Genomic DNA, 21,069 nt, shown 5'->3' with positions numbered 1-21,069 from the left:
CAGTCTTATTCAACATCTTTATCAATGACTTGGATGATGGGCTTGAGGGCATCATGAGCAAGTTTGCAGATGACACCAAATTGGGAGGGGATCCAGAGGACAGGATCACACTTCAAAATGACCTTAACAGATTAGACAACTGGGCCAAAGCAAACAAGATGAATTTGAACAGGGAGAAATGTAAAGTACTACACTTGGGCAAAAAAAATGAAAGGCACAAATACAGGATGGGTGACACTTGGCTTGAGAGCAGTACACATGAAAAGGATCTAGGAGTCTTGGTAGACCACAAACTTGACATGAGTTAACAGTGTAACACAGCAGCTAAAAAAGCCAATGCAATTCTGGGCCGCAACAATAGGAGTATAGCATCTAGATCAAGGGAAGTAATAGTACCACTGTATTCCGCTCTGGTCAGACCTCACCTGGAGTACTGTGTCCAGTTCTGGGCACCACAGTTCAAGAAGGATACTGACAAGCTGGAACGTGTCTAGAGGAAGGCAACCAAAATGGTCAAAGGCCTGGAAACGATGCCTTATGAGGAACGACTTAGGGAGCTGGGTATGTTTAGCCTGGAGAAGAGGTTAAGGGGTGATATGATAGCCATGTTCAGATATATAAAAGGATGTCATATAGAGGAGGGAGAAAGGTTGTTTTGAAGGCAGCCCTGTTTAGGGAGGCTTTTAATGTGTAATCGATTATTTTATTTTATTCTTCTGTTGGAAGCCACCCAGAGTGGCTGGGAAGACCCAGCCAGATGGGCGGGGTATAAATAATAAATATTATTATTATTATTATTATTATTATTATTAGCAGAGGCTTGACAGCCATATGTCAGGAATGCTTTGATGGTGTTTCCTGCTTGGACTGGATGGCCCTTGTGGTCTCTTCCAACTCTATGATTCTATGATTCCCTGCTAATATTCACCTACCTTAGGATATTTGCTTTGGAACTGTCAAAGAGCAACAATTAGCAAAGCAGCTTTTACAAATTTGTCCTTTTCCATGTACATTTTCTTTAAAATACCTAGACATTACTGTTTGAAGAATGTTAAAAGATCTGGATTTGCCTGTGTCTTTTTAGTTCTTAGACCATTTGTTGAGAACAAGTTGGAAGATGAAGCTGATGGATCTAGTTTTCTGGAAACAATTATTCCCAACTGTTCTGAGTATGGTGAGACTTTAGAAGAATCAATGGAGCAACTAAAGAAAGGACTGGAAAGTGGAACTGTCCTAATTCAGTTTGAAGTAAGCAACCATCACAGTGTCAGGCCCCTGGTTTGAACGTGTCTCTTCCTAAACAGATGGAAATAAAGCCGCTACTCTCTTAGCTACTCTCCTTCTAACTTTCTCTTCTCTGTGATCATGTGCTATATTTGTTGACAGCATTGGCCCAGGAATGGATCACTTGCTGTTCCAGAAGCTAAGGGTTAATTCAGGTGCTTGCCAAAGCAGCATTGTAAGTCATGACTTTAAAAACATAAAAGAGCCCTGCTTAGTCCACTTAGTCCAGCATTTTGTTCGCACAGTGACCATGTTTTAGCTATACAGTCATACCTCATGTTGCGAATGCTGCGGGTTACACGTTTCCGGGTTGCGGACTGCACCAAACCCGGAAGAACGAGAGCGGGTTGCTTCAGGGTTTCGGCGCTCGCGCATGTGCAAAAACACAAAATGACGTCATGTGCAGAAGCACCGAATCGCATCACACGCAGGCACAGCGCTGCAGATTGTGAACGTGCCTCTCGCACGGGTCACGTTTGCAACCTGAGGTATGACTGTACTGAAGTGCAAGTTTCTAAAAATATAAAAGCAGAAAAATGCAATGTTTTGTTAATAAGTGCTGCTTGGATAGGCCTACAAAGCCCTTGTGTTTCACGGCAAAATTAAAACCTAAATGCAGTCCTTTAATTGGCAGTTTTAGAAGTGCAATGTAGATATCATAATGCTATGATTAGATTTTATTTAACAGTGTATTTAAATGACACGCAGCTGTCAAAAGAGTAAGTTTATCTTCTTACAATTTCTGTTAATCTGTAATCCTGTTAAGAACTAGCATCAAAATTTGAGGAGTATTTAGTCAGCTTTCCTCTGACTTGATAGGGAAGCCAAGGATTAAGAACGCCTTCCTGCCCTGTAACTCTCTTCTGTAAATGCCTAATCCTGCATTATCATTTATTTGCTAACACTTTGGAACAAGGCCCCAAAATAAAATAAGCCCCCAACTCACTTGTCATGAGATCTGGCCAGAGATCTGGAGTCTGTAATTACAAGACCACCCCAAATTCCAGAGCCAGTCAAGCTTCCATCTACAGAGATCAGGAAGTGCCAGTTGTTCATTTGTGGGGAATTATTTTATATTTGTTATAATTCAAGCAAGTCTGGGCAGTGTGCATGAAGGTCCTGGACTGCCTAGATTCAACTTGATCCTTATTAAATTATTCAGTGAAGAGCTTTTATTTTCTTTCAGCAACTTTATAGAAAAAAGCCAGGATTAGCTATTACTTGTGCAAAGCTACCTCAGAACATGGAGAAAAATCGGTACAAAGATGTTCTGCCATGTGAGTATTAAATTATATTTTGCCCTTTATTTCCTTTAATATTTACCTTGTAATATTTAACAGCAATTCCATGCTTATCAGTCTAAAAGTGAATCAGGACTACCTCGAAATAAGGTTATTTCTACATATTCAGGGTAAGCAAAAGTACATTTGTCGTACGTAAATGGGGCAACTAATCCTGAACTTACCTTATGCCATATCTAAAGATCCATGACAGCTCCACTAGTAGATCAAGTATCTCCCTACACAGGGAGCTTGCACAGAGTATACACAGTGGTTCAAGACCCATTCACAGAGAGAAGCGCCCTTTTACCAAACAGAAACTGCAACAAAAGCAGACACAGGCACAGTACCCTCCAGTTGCCCATAGGATATGGGATTTGAAAGCAGAAATTGGAGGCTAAGCTCCACCAGACAGAAGGCTGGAACCCACCCCCCCCTGATCTCTGGACATCTAGAAAACTCAAACCAATTTGTAGCCTCTACAGAGCAGTTCCCAAACTGCTCAACCACAGCAGCAGACAGGTGTCTTGACATATTGTGGGGCATTGGCCTTTTCCTCATAGCCAGATGGGTGGGGTATAAATAATAAATTATTATTATTATTATTATAGCAATCAATGTTGATGTTAGGAGCACAGGGACTGAAAGTGGTCTCATAAAACAACTTAAGTCTTGCGTGCTAGAGGACCCTGGTTCAAATCCAGAGTACAAACCTGGTCTTGAAAAGGGTGAGCCCACCTCTAGTATTCTGATAGGCACACCTATTAAGATAATCAGCCCTCTTTGACCCACCACTCCTTTTGACAACCCCCCCCATGTGACCAATCCATTCCCTAATTAATTTAGCTGACAGGCTAGCCCTACCCAGTAGCATCCCAGCAGGATGCATTGTCCCTGCCTGCCAACCACTCCCTAGCAACAAAGAAACAACAAGGTGCAGGAGGAGACTACTAGAGCAAATGGATGACCGATCCCTTTGGTCTTTTGGTGGGCCTCTTTTCATTTGCACACAATGTAGTTGAGTGTGTTGAGAGCATATGGGAAGGCAGGAGAATTGGGAGTAAGGGAAAGCCACCAAGGCGCAGTGCATAACACTACGAAGCTCCAGCAAACAGTTACTCATCAGGTCATGCAAAGTACCGTGATAGTCCCTGAACCTGTTCTATAGGTATGTGGACTAAAGAGAGATTGGTGTCACCTGAGTGCTTGTTGACCATATCCCATCTGCTTCAAACGGCTCCTATGCTCCACTCAAAGTTCAACAAGAGAGTACTGTAGTTTGAGTCATCTGAAGTCCCAAGCTAACTGGTATAACTTACCAGAATACTCTGTTTATGTTCTCAAGCTGTTGGTTGCATAAAACATATTTTACTATATGTGGGCTGTATAAACAAGCCAAGAAGCAATTAATTAAGCCCTTATTGGTAAATCTACCTGGAAACTCTGATATCTTTTATCTCAAGTATCTCTTTGAAGATAAGACATTTTGGTCAGGGCAAAATTTCTCTCAGAAGTAGTTAGAATTAGAAATCAACATGTCTTGGATAAAACACAGTGACTGTCTAGTACTGTCTTTTCCAGATGTCTGCTCTACTTTGCTTTTGAAATTGCTCTTGAAATTGTTTTTGCGGGTCTTTGGACCATAATATAGGATGTGTGTGTAGTACGCCTATCTTGAACTAGGGCTTTTTAGCACCATATAGCACAACAGGGGATGAAAATCAGAAGGGTTTCAAAAGGAGGAAAGTAGTGTTTCCCCCCTGTTCCCCTTTGACCTGGACCAGATGTTGTTAGGCTACAGCTCTCATCATTAGCCAGGAGGGACAGCAGTCAAGGACCAGGGAGTGGTTGTCCCAACAACATCTAAGAACTTGATGTTGAGAAAGCCTCCCCTAGACAGTGCTGTGTTTTGTAGCATTGCTTCAGAAAACAACCTGATTTGGCTCAGACAAATTTGGAGGCTGCCTAATTTGGGGGGAATGAAACTTCACGTCTTCCCATTCACACTGGCTATAATTCTTTCTCCCCATTTATGACAGAATTAGATGGAATTTGCAGGTATAATAGGCCCTCGGGGAGACCCTCCTTTGCTAAATTCCAGTAGGATAGGTTCAGGAGGGCACATTAAACTTTGATTATTATTAATATTATTAACAGCATATAAGTTTTTTTAAATTTTTGTCTGAATGGAATGAAATTTGTATGTTTGAGAGGATTAATACTGCCAAACGTTTGCATTTTTGGTGGGGTTAATCTCCCGTATTCTGTTGCCATCAACTTTATGAACATTCTAAAAATCATAGAAGTGCTCCTAAGTAAGAAACCTGTCAGAAGTATAGATGCAGGAGCTAAGGCATTAAAATGAAGGGGTGGAGGGACTCACCTTCAGACTTGGCTCTGCTGAGTTAGCACTAAAAGTCACAGAAATGAAGTGTAAACCGACTTGACAGGACTGTTTCAAGTAAGCAGCAGTAGCAGAACTAGCACAACAGAACAGAAAGTGATGATATATTACTATATCATCACTGCTTCGGAATCATTCCATTTGATTAGAAGCTATAGAACACTCAGCCAAAAAAAGACGTTCCCCCTTCTCCCCATTCTGACATTGGCTTATATGGCATTCACTTGAGGATAATTTTTCACTTTTGGCAGGCCCACTGCCTGCACTGTTTTTCCCCCACTTTGGAGATTCCTGTGTTTATCTGGGAACCTTTGGAGTGACCCCACTTTGATTTGAAAGCCCCAAATCTTTCGGAAGCAACCATGTCTGCTCGAGATTCAGGATTCATTTGAATCCAGCACATTCTATTCTTTCCTGTCCTATTTGGTCATTGTTCATTTACTTAAGTTTTCAAAATATCGTTATTGCAGACCATATTGTGCAGCTAATTGATTCCCCCATCTCTGTCAAAAGTGAGACTAATTTATACAACCTAATTACTATTTTTTTCTCTTGCTAGATGATATCACTCGAGTAATATTACAAGGAAATGATGATTACATAAATGCAAATTATGTTAACGTAAGTAACACAGACAAGTCTTGAAATAATTATAACGAGTTGTTTCCATACTAGTGGACCTATTAAAATTAATGGACAGGACTAACAGGTCCATTAATTTCAATGGGTCTACAGAACTAAAATTATCAGAATTATCAGAATTATCAATTTTTTTACATGAATTATCAATTTCTTGTACAATTTCTTGTTCAATTTTGATTTAGTGACCTAATCGTGTGGGTTGATGTTGTATTTGAGGATAACTAGAAATACTAATTGTTGTTGTTGTTGTTATTTATTATCCACTTGCATTTGCTAATACTTCAATAAAATTACTAGTAAGAATCAACCTTATTTACAGCTTTCTTTCTTCTTGTAGCTGGAAATTCCTCCTGCAGGCATTGTGAACAAATACATAGCCACTCAAGGGCCTCTTCCACACACCTGTGTTCATTTCTGGCAAGCAGTTTGGGATCACAGATTATCACTGATTATCATGTTGACAACTCTTACAGAACGAGGGCGGGTAGGTACAGTTTACCTGATTATCAAGCCATTCCTGGGTGTGGAGGTTTGTATGTGAATTCAGATGTGATTTGCTTGACAAATTGGAACTAGGCCCTCTTTCTTCATTCTTCAGTGTAACTTAGCAGGTGGACAATAAGTTGTGGCTTGTGAAATTTTTTAGCATATCAAGGAGGAAAGACCAAGGAGCTATTTTGTTTCCAGCAACTGAAAGGCTAAAGATGAAAGCCTTATATACTCTGGCCTGCTAGAACATAAGCTAACTCCAGCTGCTGTGGTGGTGGCGGCGGCTGCTAGAGATATTTTGGGGATTGCTTCTGCTAACTCTTTGGCCTGGACCTGGGCCTTTTGCCGTGTCAATTAGTACATGGTATGTACTATGTCGATTATTAGCATTGCTTGAGCAACCCTCTAAGATATCTTTCCATAGAAGATATAAATGTGACTGGATGAGTTTTTTCTTTTGTGTTAGACCAAATGTCATCCTTATTGGCCTGATCCTCCAGACGTTCTGGATTATGGCAACTTTCGCGTCAAGTGTCGATCTGAAGATTGTACCATTGCTTACGTGTTTAGAGAAATGGTTATTACAAATATTGAAGTAAGTCATTTTTACTTTTTTAGTTTGTTACAAGAAAAAAACCATTAAAACTTCAGACGTGGTTATGTACATGTCGTGCTTGTTGCCTGATCTAAATGCTGCTGCGCTTGGTCCATTGCTCAGCCTTACTGGAATATGTATCTACAAAGATTATTCGAGTCAAAGCTAACCTTCTGGTTGTTTATTATTATTATTATTATTAATAAGCAACTCAAGTATAAGTGCTTGTGCTGTTACTTATTTTGTCATTATTCATTAGTAAGGGCCCATTCAAATAGCTCTTAGCTGTATGTGGCATGAGATTCAATATAGAGCTTGGATGCTTTCTTCGTCACCAATGCATGTGCATGCTTACATGCGTGAGAATACATATACTGTACAAGTTTGCATGTACATGCCAAAATTTAGAGCTCCCATTTCTATATGAATAAGTGATTGCTGATTCAAACACTAAATCTACGTGCAGTATAGTGGTACAGCACTCAGTTCCTTATTTTGCTGCACAGAAAAGTGAGGAGAGAGAATCCTACAAACCTGAATGGTAATGCAGTGTAATGTAAAATGCAAAGTGATCAGCATTGGACCAAAAATCCTGGTTTCACAACTATCACAAACAGATCCTAGTGATGACTGAGAAGGAATGAAACCTTGCAGTTGTGGTTGATAGCTCAAATGACCAAAGTGTGAAGAAGCTGTGAAAAATGTCATTTCTATTTTTGGGGTAATTTGGAAAATAACAAAAAACTGCTAATGGAATAATATTACTATGCAAATCTATGGTGCAACCCTATTTGGAATAATACTGTATCTGGGTGACAGTTGTGAGAACAGAGAGTAGATGGGTGCTTGGCCTGATCCAGCTGGACTCTTCTTATTACACTTCAAATACAGCATCCTATGATGAATGAACAGTAAATGTAGAAGAACAAAGCATAAGAAGCTGCATGGAAACCACTGGGACCCTTTCTTGTCCCTGTCCATATTGTTTGATGCAGCTTTACCTATCTTGCTATTGTTTGTTTCAGTTTGGTTAGGGCCACTGACTTCTAATGAGCTTTGAGCATTCATGCAGGCTTTGGCCAAATATAGCCACATGTAGACTTGGCTATGGCAGGATAAATGGTATATGGCAAATTTGGTTTGGAGTTGATTGCTCATTGTTGCATCTTTTGTTTATTAAACAGACCCTGCCTACATTTTGTGTCCGGCATACTGTGACAGAGTTTGCAGAGTTTTTTTGCAAAATGGAAGCACCAGCTTTGGACCAAACTATACATTGCATTATATGTGTTACTATGTTGAACTCACCTGTTTTTAAAAAAACTGCTGCAGAGAGGTTAGGTGCATAGAGAAGTGGGTTTAATGTTTCCCTTCTGCTGCAGTCTGCTTAAAACTGCTGACCTCCAATCTCTTCTCAACAGCTAAGCTGTTATTTAGCTGAAGCAGCTCTCTTCCCACCAGGTGGCAGTCCCAGCCATAAAGAGACAAAGTGCCTTAAGAGGGAGTCCCCAGGGAACCCAGTGTGTTACAGGTGGCTTTGAGTTAGGATTCTCTGAATGCGTCAGTATTTTTGCCTTTGTAAAAATGGAAATATAAACAATTTGCTATCACAGTTTCACATATTTGATTGGTATGTGGAGTACAGAAAACATTCAGATGAGAATGTAACTAGATTTCTAGTAGGTTTACTGTACATTGCCAGGGTCTACTGAGAGAGACAACAGAAAATACTATTCTGGAGATGGGGGGCAGGGAAAGAGATTCAGCTAATAAATAAATGAATGATCTACTGGTTTTGACCACAAATCAACAATATTTATTGTTGAGCTACGGTATCTAAATGCAAGACTCTGAACTGACCAATGGTTTGTTCGATATTTTCCCATAACATAATTTTCAGTTAAGGCTGTTTTTACAGTAATGTCTGTAGTCCTTTATAGTGAAAATGTTAATTTATTTCAGACAGAGGAAGAACACACAGTCACTCATCTCCAGTATGTGGCTTGGCCTGATCATGGTGTTCCTGACGATTCCACAGACTTTTTGGAATTTGTGACCTACATGAGATCAAAGAGAGTGGGAAATGTGCCAGTTCTTGTTCACTGCAGGTGCAGTAAATAATTCTGCATATAACCATTTGGCACAATAGTTTGTGATACTTCTTGAGTCTGCTTCATGAATATTGAATGTGTTGTAGCTGATAGTGAATCAAAACTGCTCTTACTGCTTTAGGCTGCTTAGAAACTGTTCAAATGTATGTTAAATGCTTATTCATTTCAGTGGACTTTCCCAAAAGACAGAAAACATAGCTTAAATGTGACTGGTTGTGAATGCAACTTGGTTGTGTGATTTTATGTGGGGTGGGATTTATTGTTATTTTCTTTTTAAAAAATAGAACTCATAGGAATCACACTGGATCAGATGAAGGGTCCTTCTACTTCAGCATCTGTTTCCTAGTGGTGGCCCACAAACAAGGCATGAAGACGTAACTCAGTAGCTGGCACTCAATGGCATATTATCTCTGAACCTGAAGATTCCATATAACCACCATGACTAGTAGTCATTCAAAGACTTATTAATTTATTCCTCTCTCATATTACAACTTGGGGTCATGCAATGAAACAGATTGGCAGAATATTCAGGACAGACAAAAGGAGGTACTTCTTCACTTGGCAGTTACCGTAGTTGATTCATAGAATTCTGTGCCATAAGATGTGGCGATGGCCACTAGCTTAATTAGCTTTAAGAGTAGAGTAGAAAAATTCAAATAAGATATGTACTAGTAGTGTACGTATTATGAAGTTAAAAGTGGTGGGAACCCAGAAGGAAAGGTGACAGTTCCACTCTATTCTATGCTGGTTAGTACTATGCTGGAGTACTGTGACCAATTTGAGGCACCACATTTTAAGATGGGCATCAACAAACTATAGTGTGTCTGGAGGAAAGAAGTCTGGAAACTAAGTCCTATAATTAATAGTTGAAAGAGCTGGATATGTTTAGCCTGGATAAGAGAAGACGGAGGAGGGACATGATATCTGAGGGGTTGTTATGCAGAAGATGGAGCAAACTGTTCCAGAAGACAGGTCTAGAACCTATGAATGGAAAGTGCTGAGAAGCATATTTGGCTGGATGTTACGAGAAACTTACTAACTATAAGAGCTATCTAACAGTGGAACAGTCTGCTTGCCTAAGAGGTGGTCTTTGCTTTGCTTGGAGATGTTTTAGCAGAGGTTGGACTGCCATCTGTCATCCTCTATTGCAGGAGGCTGGACTAGATTACCTCCATGGTTCCTGGCGACTCTGATTCTATGGAACCTCCAGTTTCAGAGGCCACTGAATACCAAGTGTGTTATTGCCTTGATGTCCCTCATGTGGGCTTCTCAGAGGTATCTGGTGGGCCTCTGTGAGAAACAGTATGCTGGACTATATTGACTCTTGCTCTGACCCAGCAGGGCTGATCTTCTGTGTGGGAGCACACAATTGCTTATTATGCACTCACTAGTGTAATTCAGCCCGTTGAGTAAACGGGCGCTAGAACATCCCGGGGTTCGGAGAAGCGCTTGCGAAGCAGCCCTTTCTCCTTCCTTCCTTCCTCTCCCCCAGCCGCCGACAGGAAGGAGACATCCCGGGGTTCAGAGAAGCGCTTGCGCAGCGCTTCTCCAGACCCTGGACCCCGGGACCTGTCCTTGCTGGAAGCACACACACGCACTCCCCCCCCCCCGCCAACGCTTAGTCTGGCCGGGAGCGGCGGTTGGCGGCCGCAGGGAAATGGTAGGTGGGGGGTGGGGAGAGCGCGCACGTGTGTGCGTCCAATCCCTGGGGCACATGCGCAGTAGCGCGGACACAGGGACTGGACGCAGAGACACTTGCACTTTATTATATAGGATAGACGTCTCATTCGCAAGATGCACAATCTCTTCTATGTTTGCATAGAATGGCTCACTCCATAGAGCACATTCTTGCTTTTCTAAACTGCACTTAAATATATATGCTAATATGATTTTAACCATGGTTGTCTAAGTTTGCTGTTTATAATTATTTGAAACCAGGATTTGAAGCTGGCTGGAATTTCTGATTAAGCAGTGTACCTGATTATTTTTAACTCTCATTGATTTTGATGCCGGTGTATCCTTTAACTACTGTTATGGTGGGTGGAGGAAGTTTGCCTTGGGTAAGGGAGGAGCATATAATCTTCTGGCCTGCTCTCAGTCTCTTAACTGTGAGGAGATAACTCCTTCTGCCCCACTCCCCCAATAGGGCAGCTATGACCATTGAATTTTTCTTTGTGATATCCTGTCACTTCGGGGAGGGGGGAGCAAAATTCCAAGCTTGAATTAAATAAAATTACATATTTAACCATTGATTACTAAAACCTACTTGTTTTCTCCATTTTTCTGTGAAATGTTTTTCTTACAAATTTTCAAATGTTGCTGAAGTGATTTTTAAGTGTTCTGTTGTATTCAGCATTCCTAAGATTTTCAAGAGATTTTCTGTACAGTATTTTTTTTAAGCCATAATTTTAATATGAATTCAGGACAAAACATATGCTTTGGTTGTTGTTGTTGTTTTAAAAAAATGCAGCCTTGTTGCTTACCTCTTGCAGTGCTGGAATAGGCCGGACTGGAGTATTGGTTGCTATGGAAACAGCTCTGTGCTTAATTGAAAAATGCCAACCTGTTTATCCACTGGATATTGTACGAAAGATGCGAGACCATCGTGCTATGATGGTGCAAACATCAGTAAGTAAAAAGTACAGGAGCCTATTTTCAATGTGTTTGACCCAATTTCAGTATATTGAAATCATATTATAGTAATGTTCGAAGAGACCTCAGTGGTCATCTAGTCCTGCCCCCAAGCTGATGCAGGAATTTCATTGCTATAGTATCCCTTGTACACAGTGATTCTGTCTCTGCTAAAGAACACTTAATTGCCTCTAAAGTTGCCATGCTTCAACAAAATACTTTCAGAGGGAGATTCCAGCAAGAATTAGAACTATTCGAGAAATCCTGTTGTATTCGCCGAGGCCTGATTTGAAACAGTGGTTTCCTGTGCACTATAGATTTTATTTGGCTTAGATAAACCCATTTTAATTTGTGCTGCCTCCTCTATTCTGCTGGTTTATCTTTTTTTCCTGTCTCTGCTACCTATCTCAGCTCTTCAGAGATGGATTTAAATCACCTGAAGAACCTAATGCTGATTCTCTCTCCTCCCCCTGCAGAACTATGGCAGCTGTGCATGCTATCCATATATAAATGCAATATAACGTAGGTTATTTTTAACCTTTTCCTTTTCCTTTTTGTGTGTGTGTGTTATGCAGAGTCAGTACAAATTTGTCTGTGAAGCTATTCTTCATGTTTATAAAGAAGGACTAGTTCGCCCGCTGGATTCCAGTTAGCATAAATGGGAAGAAATGGAGTTCATCTTTCTAAAGACACATGTCAAGCCCAAGTGGTTTGTGGTGATAGATTATGGCGGAGCTCGCCAAGGCTTTGGGGAAGAGAAAGCAAGTTTGTACTGTGGCACTTTAAAATTCTGTGGGAAATTACTGAACCATGTAATCTACATATGAATCAGGTAAGTTTGTAAAGGCATGTGATGTGGAATGTAACGCACACAGAAAACAAGAAAAAAATCTTGATGTACTCGCTGTATGCACCTTTTATTGCCTTAAAACATTTTTCATTAGAAGATTCCAGTGCTCTCCACTGTGACCTGAGAAAGACCAACCAGCAATATCAATGGAAAAGCAACCCAATTATTTGAAGAGCCAAGTGCCTTCATTGCCTAAAGAGTTGAGTATTCCACAACTCCCACAAAATTGGACTCAATCATCCCAATACCAGTTAACATTGGCAATATTACTTTGCTCAGGCATATTTATGAAATGAAATACCAAGGGCTGGAGCAATGGCACTGTATGTAACCTCTGTAAATCTATCTGCATTACTGATCAACATATTTAAAGCAGGCAGAGATCATGTGATATGCAGAAAGGGCAGTGGGGCAACTGTATGTGAAAGAGGATACTATCTGTCTTCCACTGGTTATTTTTACCTGCTCTTTATCTTGTTAATTCTTCCACATGTTTGTTCTGAGACGGGTGATGCTTTTAAATTCAGTTTGTTTGATCTGCTCCTCTGTTTCGAAATCTGTTGTTCTTCAGATACAGATAGCAAAGTGTCTTTTACTGTTAGTGTAAACATTTTAATCAGATGCTGGAAGACTATTTACTGCTGACATAAATATACTGTTGCTGCTAAAATGTAAAGGGCATAAATGTTCAGATGCTAAAACACTTAGTTCATTGTCCATCAGATCTACCCTGATCGTGGGCCAATTCTTCCATTGCTTTAGCAACATCACTGCTATTGCTAAGCCATCCCATTGTGTTCAGCTTTCAAATAACACATGGATGCTTATACTGTATGGCTTGGTCAGATCTTGTGGATGGATCTATAAGTACCCCTCCTCAGTTGCGGGATCACTTCTGCTTGCATTTTGAAGTATCTATGAAATTTGGCCTACATGTGGATATACAAGGAAAAACAGGCTGCCGTGCAGCAGCAAGAATACTACAAACAAACAAACAAAATCTATTTATCTAGAATGGTGAAGAATCTTTAGACTTGTCCACAAAGAAGAGCCATGGCTTTAAAAGTGTAAGAAGCTTATAATGCAACCCTGTGCATGCTAGCTCAGACGTTCCGCTATCTTCAAAGCCACTTACTCCCTAGTGAGTATGTTTATGGCTGCAGCCTTAATTAATTTATTAGACATATAGCATTTGAGGTTTCTGTGTGTGGATACAAACATTTGTATGATGACAGCATGAGAGTCAGCAATGGTGTGAGTGGCTTAGGAACAGCAATTGCTCTACAAAGGTATTACAGTATACGAATTGATTTTGTTATGTGATGTGAGTGAAATGTTGAAAAAACCTGGATGCACCTCAATGTATGTAAAGTATGAATGAGTTGTACTTTGGTAATTTGCTTTAAGGTACACTGGTCTCAGTTTCATTTCAAGGGAGAGAATTGAAATAAGTCATCACTGTATGGTATTTAATAATTTGTCTTTGTCAATAAGTGTATAAATTAAATTAAAAGAACATGTGGAATATATCATCATGGACTAAAATTATGTATATAAAGGCTAGTTCTGAGAAAAATCATCTAGAAATTTAAGAAACATTGTGTATATGTTTATATTAAAACCTATTTTTTCTCTTTAATTACAAATGTAGCAGTGCAGAATTGAATTACAAATGTATTGTAGTTTTCCCAAGAGGTTCTTTTTCTCCTCCCCCTTTTTCAGTCTGGAATCAAAAGGTTTCAGAATGAATGTGATACGGTGACCCTCAATGCTCTGAAATGATGGTTTCATGATGATCAGGTTTTGCATATTTTTGTTTCATCTTCCATTTCACTCCACAGTTTCTGAGGTGATCATCTACATCATACTTGCAGATCATTCTGATTATCTCACATGGTCATTTCAAGTTGAATATTAATGATCAGTTAATAGCATAGAGAGTCATACAAATATTCTAGAAGCCACAAAAGCTTTGACTTCTCCATCTGGAGTATTCCTTGTTTTCAAGGTACATTTTTTTATTGGTGAATTATACCTTAGGGTACTGCAACCCCCCTGCTTGCTCATTCATGAAAAATATTTCTGTTGTGTGTCTTGCACTTGGATTAGGTCCTCAGAGCAGTTTATAGCCAAGTGTCATAAAGCCGTATTGAAAAGCAATTGTGAAACAACAGCACGAAAATTAAACCTATGTAGAAGATAGATGCATCTGAAAAAATGATAGGTGTGAATCCTGTATGCATTGCTTTTAAAATGATTTCCGTGCACCCATTCTAAATGTGCACAGAACACAGGACAACATCCAGAGCCCTGGGGTTGCTGTGCAATGCTCAGTTGCGGAGGTAGTTGCATACTGAGTCCTGGGCAGTGCCTCCCCTTCAACTCTGTATTCACCAGTGGTGCTTGGAGTTCTTCCAACAAGAGAGTCAGGGTGCACTCCGAGTCAAGGAGAAGCTGGGATGGTGCTTTCTGGAAACTGCAGCCACCACAGACACAAGGTCAACAATCTGGCTGCAGCCCTTTGAGACAGTGCGAGTTTCTAAACAGCCCCACATAGAGCCCACAACAGTAATCCAAATGGGATGTAACTAAGACCCATGATGACCATTCATTGTGAACAAACAAGACATCTCAAGAAATTGTCTGTGAAGTAATCCTCTCCGCTTCTTCTTGTGGAAACTCTGAGAGTTTTCCACTCTTGAGAGCTGGAAGGTGCAGGGTCTGCCTTGGGGAGGGGGGGGGTGGAGAGTGGGGGCAAAAACTTCCCTCATCCTTCTGATCAATCACCCAACAACAGTGCAGTGCCATTAACAAGCTAGACTTCATAATGACAGGTGGTGAAAATTGAAATGTGTGACTTGAAAATGTACCTGTTGCACATTTTGAACCCCATGTTTGAGAGCTTTGCATCTCTTACCTCTGCATCTTGGTCTAAACGAAGAGAAAAGCAGGTAATAAAACTGGTTCTTGTGATAACTAAGTTGGGAATAAGTGACCTCTTTATAGCCTTTTATTGTTGTTGTTTAGTCGTGTCCGACTCTTCGTGACCCCATGGACCAGAGCACGCCAGGCACTCCTGTCTTCCACTACCTCCCGCAGTTTGGTCAAACTCATGTTCATAGCTTCGAGAACACTGTCCAACCATCTCGTCCTCTGCCTTTTATTAGGAGTTGTTATTAGCAGGGCTTTCTAAGGCCCATTTGACTTCACTCTCCAGGATGTCTGGCTCAAGGTATCTTTCTGGTATAATTCCTCTGGGGCCAGGCAGGAATTGGTCTCTCATACCCTCCAACTTATTATAATCACAGTTTTGGACACACACACACACACTCCAACATGCCCTCCATACCCCTGCCTCTTACTCTCCCTCTGCTGTCTCCTCCTCCTTGGCCAGCATTACACAAGCAGCCCTTCTTGGCTGGTGCGGTCAAGCCTCCTCCCTCAGCTGGCACCACACAGGTAGGCCTCCTTGCTTCCTCACTTTGCCACCATTGCTCCACTGCCAGCCCATCACATCTGTGTTTTTCTGCTCCCCGCCACATGCTATGACTTCTCCCAACAGCCACTGCAGCCACCTTCTTTCCCCGCTGAAGTTACTACGACACTGAGAAGAGGGGAAAGTCACACTTCTGTCTGGTGGCTGCCCAAGAGAGGACACATGTCCCAGGATCTAATCAGACGCTTGAGTGACTTATTTAAATTTGAGATGTCTCAGTAAAAATGGGACAGTTGGGCCGTATGGGCTCTTTGAGCATAGCATTATGTGCTACACAGTTGGCTGTAGCCAGGGGTGGAGTGGGCAGGCAGGACAACAGATTTGGACTTTGCTTCAGGCAGCAAGCTCAGTTCAGTCCTAAACTCATGGTGCAAATACTGATTGCATCCTAAGGCAAAAAAACCTGAGTTTGATCAGTCAGCAAATTACTTTGCAGACTCATTTTTCATCTAATTAAGAAATGTGTCTCTGAAGAACACAAGAGAAGCTGAGCATCATCTATTATAATCATGGGATAATTTTGTTCTAAATATAGGGCGAGATTAGAAGGGCTAGCCTTCCAAAGCCCTAGCAGAGCAACCCAATTCCTGAACCCTCGTCCTCGGCAGCAGATGTGGACTATTTATTTTCTCAACTCCTTTTCACTTTCATTTCCAAACTCCAGTTTCCCTGTGGCTCTCTTAGCATACAAGAGATACACTTCAGCTTCTGTTCTAAGCTGGATACATCTCAACATTCCCAGCTCTGTCCTAAGACTATCCCCAACTCACCATGCAGACAGTCCAGGCTCCAAACCAGTTAGGCCAGAGTGAGATCCCAAACTACCCTGCCCTGATAACACAAACTTCAAGTACTGAAAGCACAAGTGTTTCGAGACTGCTTCACATAATGCACATCTCAGATGAGGCAATACTAGCTATGACCACATAGCTATGACCACATGACAGCTAGAAATTATCTTTATGACCAAGGCAATATACACTCAAAAACAAGATGCCTTCACCACAGAGCATTGCCCAGCACTCCACAGGACTGAATCCTCGGCTTACCAGCTGTTGCATGAAGGTTCTGATCCTGTAGGGTGCTGCTTCAGGGGGCAAGGTGTTGAGTGGGAAGAAGGAGAGGCTACGTAGGAAGGAGAGGTTGGGTGGGAAAGCCTGCACCCCGCATCTATAGGCACTCATCCCTACCTTTTTCCAGGAAGACACAGTCAGTGGAATTGGTTTGTCTGTTGGAATGTTTATGTTGTGCGCCTCCATATACATGCAACCTACGTATGTGTTTGTAACAAGCACACTTCTATCCTTCCAAACATTTCACATCATATTGATTACTCTCCATATCCAGCAACAACATCAATTTATGACAGATGGAGCTTGTCATACCAAGTTGTCAGGGTCTGAGCGGAGGAGGAATGGTAGAGACTGCCTCCCCATCCTGACCCTTCCAGGGAGGAGGAAAAGGGAGGAGGAAGCTGCGTGGGTGACGCCCTGCCCCCAAGTGCACGCCCACGGTGCCGTCGCGGGCAGCGGAAAGCCTTCTTCCGCCCCTGAGTGGGAAAGAAGGGGGGGTGGAGATTCACTCAGGACAACACCATCATCCAAGAGGCTGGGTTCTATAGCCTCTCTCTGTAAAGATTGAAATGAAAAAGAACTGTAAGAAACTTTTCCGCGTCTTTATAATTTCCCGGGCAACCAGCCAGGAGTCGCTGACCGCATTCCTGACACAAGGTGAGAAAAGCAACTGCATCCTAAAATTCCTTTTTGTTTTAACCCCAACTGCATGTATGTACAGTATGTATGTGCAGCCAGAACTGAGTCTTTAAGTCCCACCACCAAATCTTAGAGCTCTCTAACTTAGAGCAAATTAAACAGATATACACACCCTATCCAACTTATGCTTGGAAGGTTGTAGTTGTGGTGGGGTTACAATGTACTGGTGTGTTGGAATACACTACTTATTTAGGCAACTTGTAGCCATTCTAATGTAATGACATAACATCATGTCATTATACTGACTAGGATCACACAACAAGGCAAAATATAGGATGGGCCCAGAATAGGAGCACTGAGTGATGGAACACTAGGGCTGGAGCAGACATGGGAAATGCTAATTTTTCAAGGAGCATTTTGCACTTTTAAAAGCCCCCCCTTTGGTAATTTGGCTCAACCCTAATCTGATAATTTAAGGCTGCAATCCTGCTACATTTCCAGGGGAGTAAATACCATGGAGGTCAGTGGGACTAGCTTCTGAGTACACATGCTTAGACTTGTCCTACATTATGTTCAATAAGTGAATCGCTGGTGGAAGTCCAGAGGCATCCATTGTGACCCCAACCCCCCCCCCCCAAATCCCATGCCTGTTCAGACACCAGTTTGTGTCAAGAGTTAGCTAATGCTCTGGTTGCCATAGAGACTGTTTCGTGGCAGATAAAGCTGAGAGATACCAAGCTGATTAAAACACTAGGATAATGTACCTTCTGCTGCTTAATTAAGGACTAGCAACATCTGAACGCACTAAAACCCCTGGATTCTGAACACCATCCATATTTAAGTGCATCTTTACATATAGAGCCATAGCCAATTGATAAGGAAAGGCAGCATATGTTTGTAGGATTATGCTAAGGATAAGATAAATTACCCTGTGTTTGGATGTGCTACTGCCTCACTCTCGCCATTTGTTTCCTATTCAGTGAGTTCTGTCAGATTAGAATTCATAAGAAATCTCCCTCTGAGGGACTGGGCATCTGGAATTTGAATGTTGTAAAGGAATCATTTAAAATTATGCTCAGAGCTGGATTTAAAATTATGCTCAGACAAACCAAAGGCTTCTCAGGTACCAGGCTGGCAACAGTGGCTGGATCTAGGGCACATCAAATAAGCATTGTAAACTTTGTATGAGAAATCGAGTTGGCAAAAACAGAACTCCACAGCGCCTTCTGGTGCCAGTGTTATAATGCATATACAACACATATAAAACACCTTTTCTTTACCAATCTAGCAGGTCCAGTGTTTACTTGAAGGCAGTGCTTTTTTCCTTAAAAAATGTTTAGGGGTACTCTCATTTTGACTCTCAAGAAAACCACAATTTTATAGTTCGAATCGAGAGAAATAAATACAGTAAATGGACAAAGAGCATGCATTACTCATCTTGAAATACTGCCCCTCAATGAGCCCAAACCTTCATCAGTAAAATACCATACATCCACATTCCACACTGCTTCACACACTAAACCCTCGCTTCCGTATGAGACTCAGGACTGACAATTCACCGTGCTAGAGAAGAAACTAAAAAATTTAAAATTGTTAGTTTCTTCTCCTGTTAGATTCACAAAATGTTTAGGGGTATGTGTATCCCTGCGTCCCCCCAGAAAAAAGCACTGCTTGAAGGACTAGAATTTTTCCAAGGGGAGAAGGACTAAGCTACATTAATAGCCAAATCACAAAGTGTACTTTTTATTGAACTCTACCACTTCTGGATTGCAGATAAGGCAAAGGCACTATGTTTAAATTCCCTGCTGTTTAAAAAACCTCCTGTCCAGCTTCCTGCTGTTTTCTGTCTAAAGTCCAGAATGCTTTTGTGCAGAGAAGGAACTGTCCAGCTCCCAACCAAGGAAGAATGGCAGATAAAGTTAACGGACTATGCAGAAATGGGAAGAATAAGGAATCAAGAAGAAATAACTTATAACAAAGAATGGGGGGAAATTGTGGACTGTCTTAAAAACTATTGCAAACATTAGCAGGATTAATCTAAAAACAAGCAGTTAAAAGGTTGATTCAAAAGTAAACTAGAGAGTAACTAAGAAAAAGGTGTAAAGGGGGAGATGCAGTTTTGGAAATGATCTTATACGAAATTGTGGCAGGGGAGGGGGGGAAGTCAAACTGAGTATGTACTGATCTACATGTGTTTATTGTTAAACTGAAAACTGAAAAATAAAATTCATAAAATAAAATAAAGTGTTATAGTTGCAGAACAGAAGAAGAGCCTGCTGTGTCTGGTCAATTGCTCATCTAGCCTGGGATAATATTCTCATAGTGGCCAACCAGTTTCCTGTGGGAAACCAGCAAGCGCCACATGAGCACAAGAACATGCTCCCCTTCTGTGGTTTCTAGCAACAGGTATTCAGAATAGCTAACATGGCTAGTGGCCTTTGATAGCCTTGTCCTTCATGAATTTGTCTAATCCTCTTTCAAATCCATCTAAGTTTGTTTATTTATTTTATTATATTTATATCCCACTTATTTCTCTAAGGAACTCAAAGTTCTCCTCTTCCTCATTTGCGCTGTAAAAGGAAAATTCCTGGGCTCACTTGGATTGCAAACCAAACAAAGACACCAGCCAAGAAAATGGGAGCAAAGCAGCAGGCAGTAGGCCTGATCTTTATTCCAAAGACTGTTGCAACAGAACTTCCACACCCTGAACAAAGGGATGCTCCCTCTTTTATAAGTTTTCCCTTTTTCCCATGAACACCTCGGGTGAAGCATCATGCATACATCACAGATGAATCATAAATATGTCACAAACAGGGAGGGGTTTTCTGGTAGAAACCAGTTTGTCAGGTTTGTCCCCCAACCTCCCTTGCCTACCACCATACAAGTGATACAACAGGAATATTTACATTTCCCTGGTTTTCCCAGTCCGGTAATCACACTCCTTTGTCCTGACTGAGGACCTACCGTAATGTTTTGCCATTGTCCATGGGATGACTGCCTGTCTGGCCCCCATTTGCAAGGATGCCAGTGATTACCTCTTGTGCAAGAGGCAGCTTTGCACGTGATTCAGGGATTATGGCTGCCCACATCCTAGACTCCCCCCTTCGTAGCCATTCCTTTCCTGAACAGAACAAAGTTAGAATTGGCGCAAATCCATACTGGAGTGATTTTATATGACTTTCTAAAGTTTCCCCAGTGAGCCAGTACATTTATCAGTGAATTGTTGCATTTGAAAATGTGCAGCAGAGGCCTTTGGAATAGAGAGAGGAGAAACTGCGATGAAGTGTTTAAGAAACCATTGGGTGCTAGACATTTCTTGTGCAATTTAATCCTTTTATGTTTAAATAACTAGTACAGTAACAAGATGACCTTGGCTTTCAGCCTAGTGTTTCTCAGATACAGTGGCTGAAAATGACTTTCCTATAATTAAGGCCTGTAAATAAAAGCTAAAGCTAAGCAGCCGTCTCTCAAATAAGGGAGATGTATAAGGCTTGCTTTAGATTATTTAGGCCCTCATGATTTTGTTGTGAGCGTTAACTTTTAAACAGAATTAATGATCAGCCCCCAAATTCATT

At 41.2% G+C, this 21,069-nt stretch overlaps 1 protein-coding gene across 11 annotated transcripts in view; it reads left to right on the top strand.

The window, feature by feature from the left end:
* PTPN3 (protein tyrosine phosphatase non-receptor type 3) overlaps window positions 1-13,815 on the top strand; it is an 80,140-nt gene extending 66,325 nt beyond the window's left edge. For all 11 annotated transcript variants that reach the window (XM_088656064.1, XM_035134340.3, XM_035134341.3 and 8 more), the window contains 8 exons: window positions 1,085-1,248; window positions 2,471-2,561; window positions 5,528-5,589; window positions 5,948-6,094; window positions 6,566-6,694; window positions 8,657-8,802; window positions 11,298-11,433; window positions 12,012-13,815. In XM_088656064.1, coding sequence (XP_088512190.1) covers window positions 1,085-1,248; window positions 2,471-2,561; window positions 5,528-5,589; window positions 5,948-6,094; window positions 6,566-6,694; window positions 8,657-8,802; window positions 11,298-11,433; window positions 12,012-12,089 — 953 coding nt within the window. In that variant the 3' untranslated portion in view covers window positions 12,090-13,815. The remainder of the gene's footprint in view (window positions 1-1,084; window positions 1,249-2,470; window positions 2,562-5,527; window positions 5,590-5,947; window positions 6,095-6,565; window positions 6,695-8,656; window positions 8,803-11,297; window positions 11,434-12,011) is intronic.
* Window positions 13,816-21,069: the final 7,254 nt, after the last annotated feature.

The sequence above is a fragment of the Zootoca vivipara genome, chromosome 12 (genome assembly GCF_965207765.1).
Source record: "Zootoca vivipara chromosome 12, rZooViv2.hap1.1, whole genome shotgun sequence".
Classification (NCBI taxonomy): Eukaryota; Metazoa; Chordata; class Lepidosauria; order Squamata; family Lacertidae; genus Zootoca; species Zootoca vivipara.
This window is presented reverse-complemented; position numbering and strand designations above follow the sequence as displayed.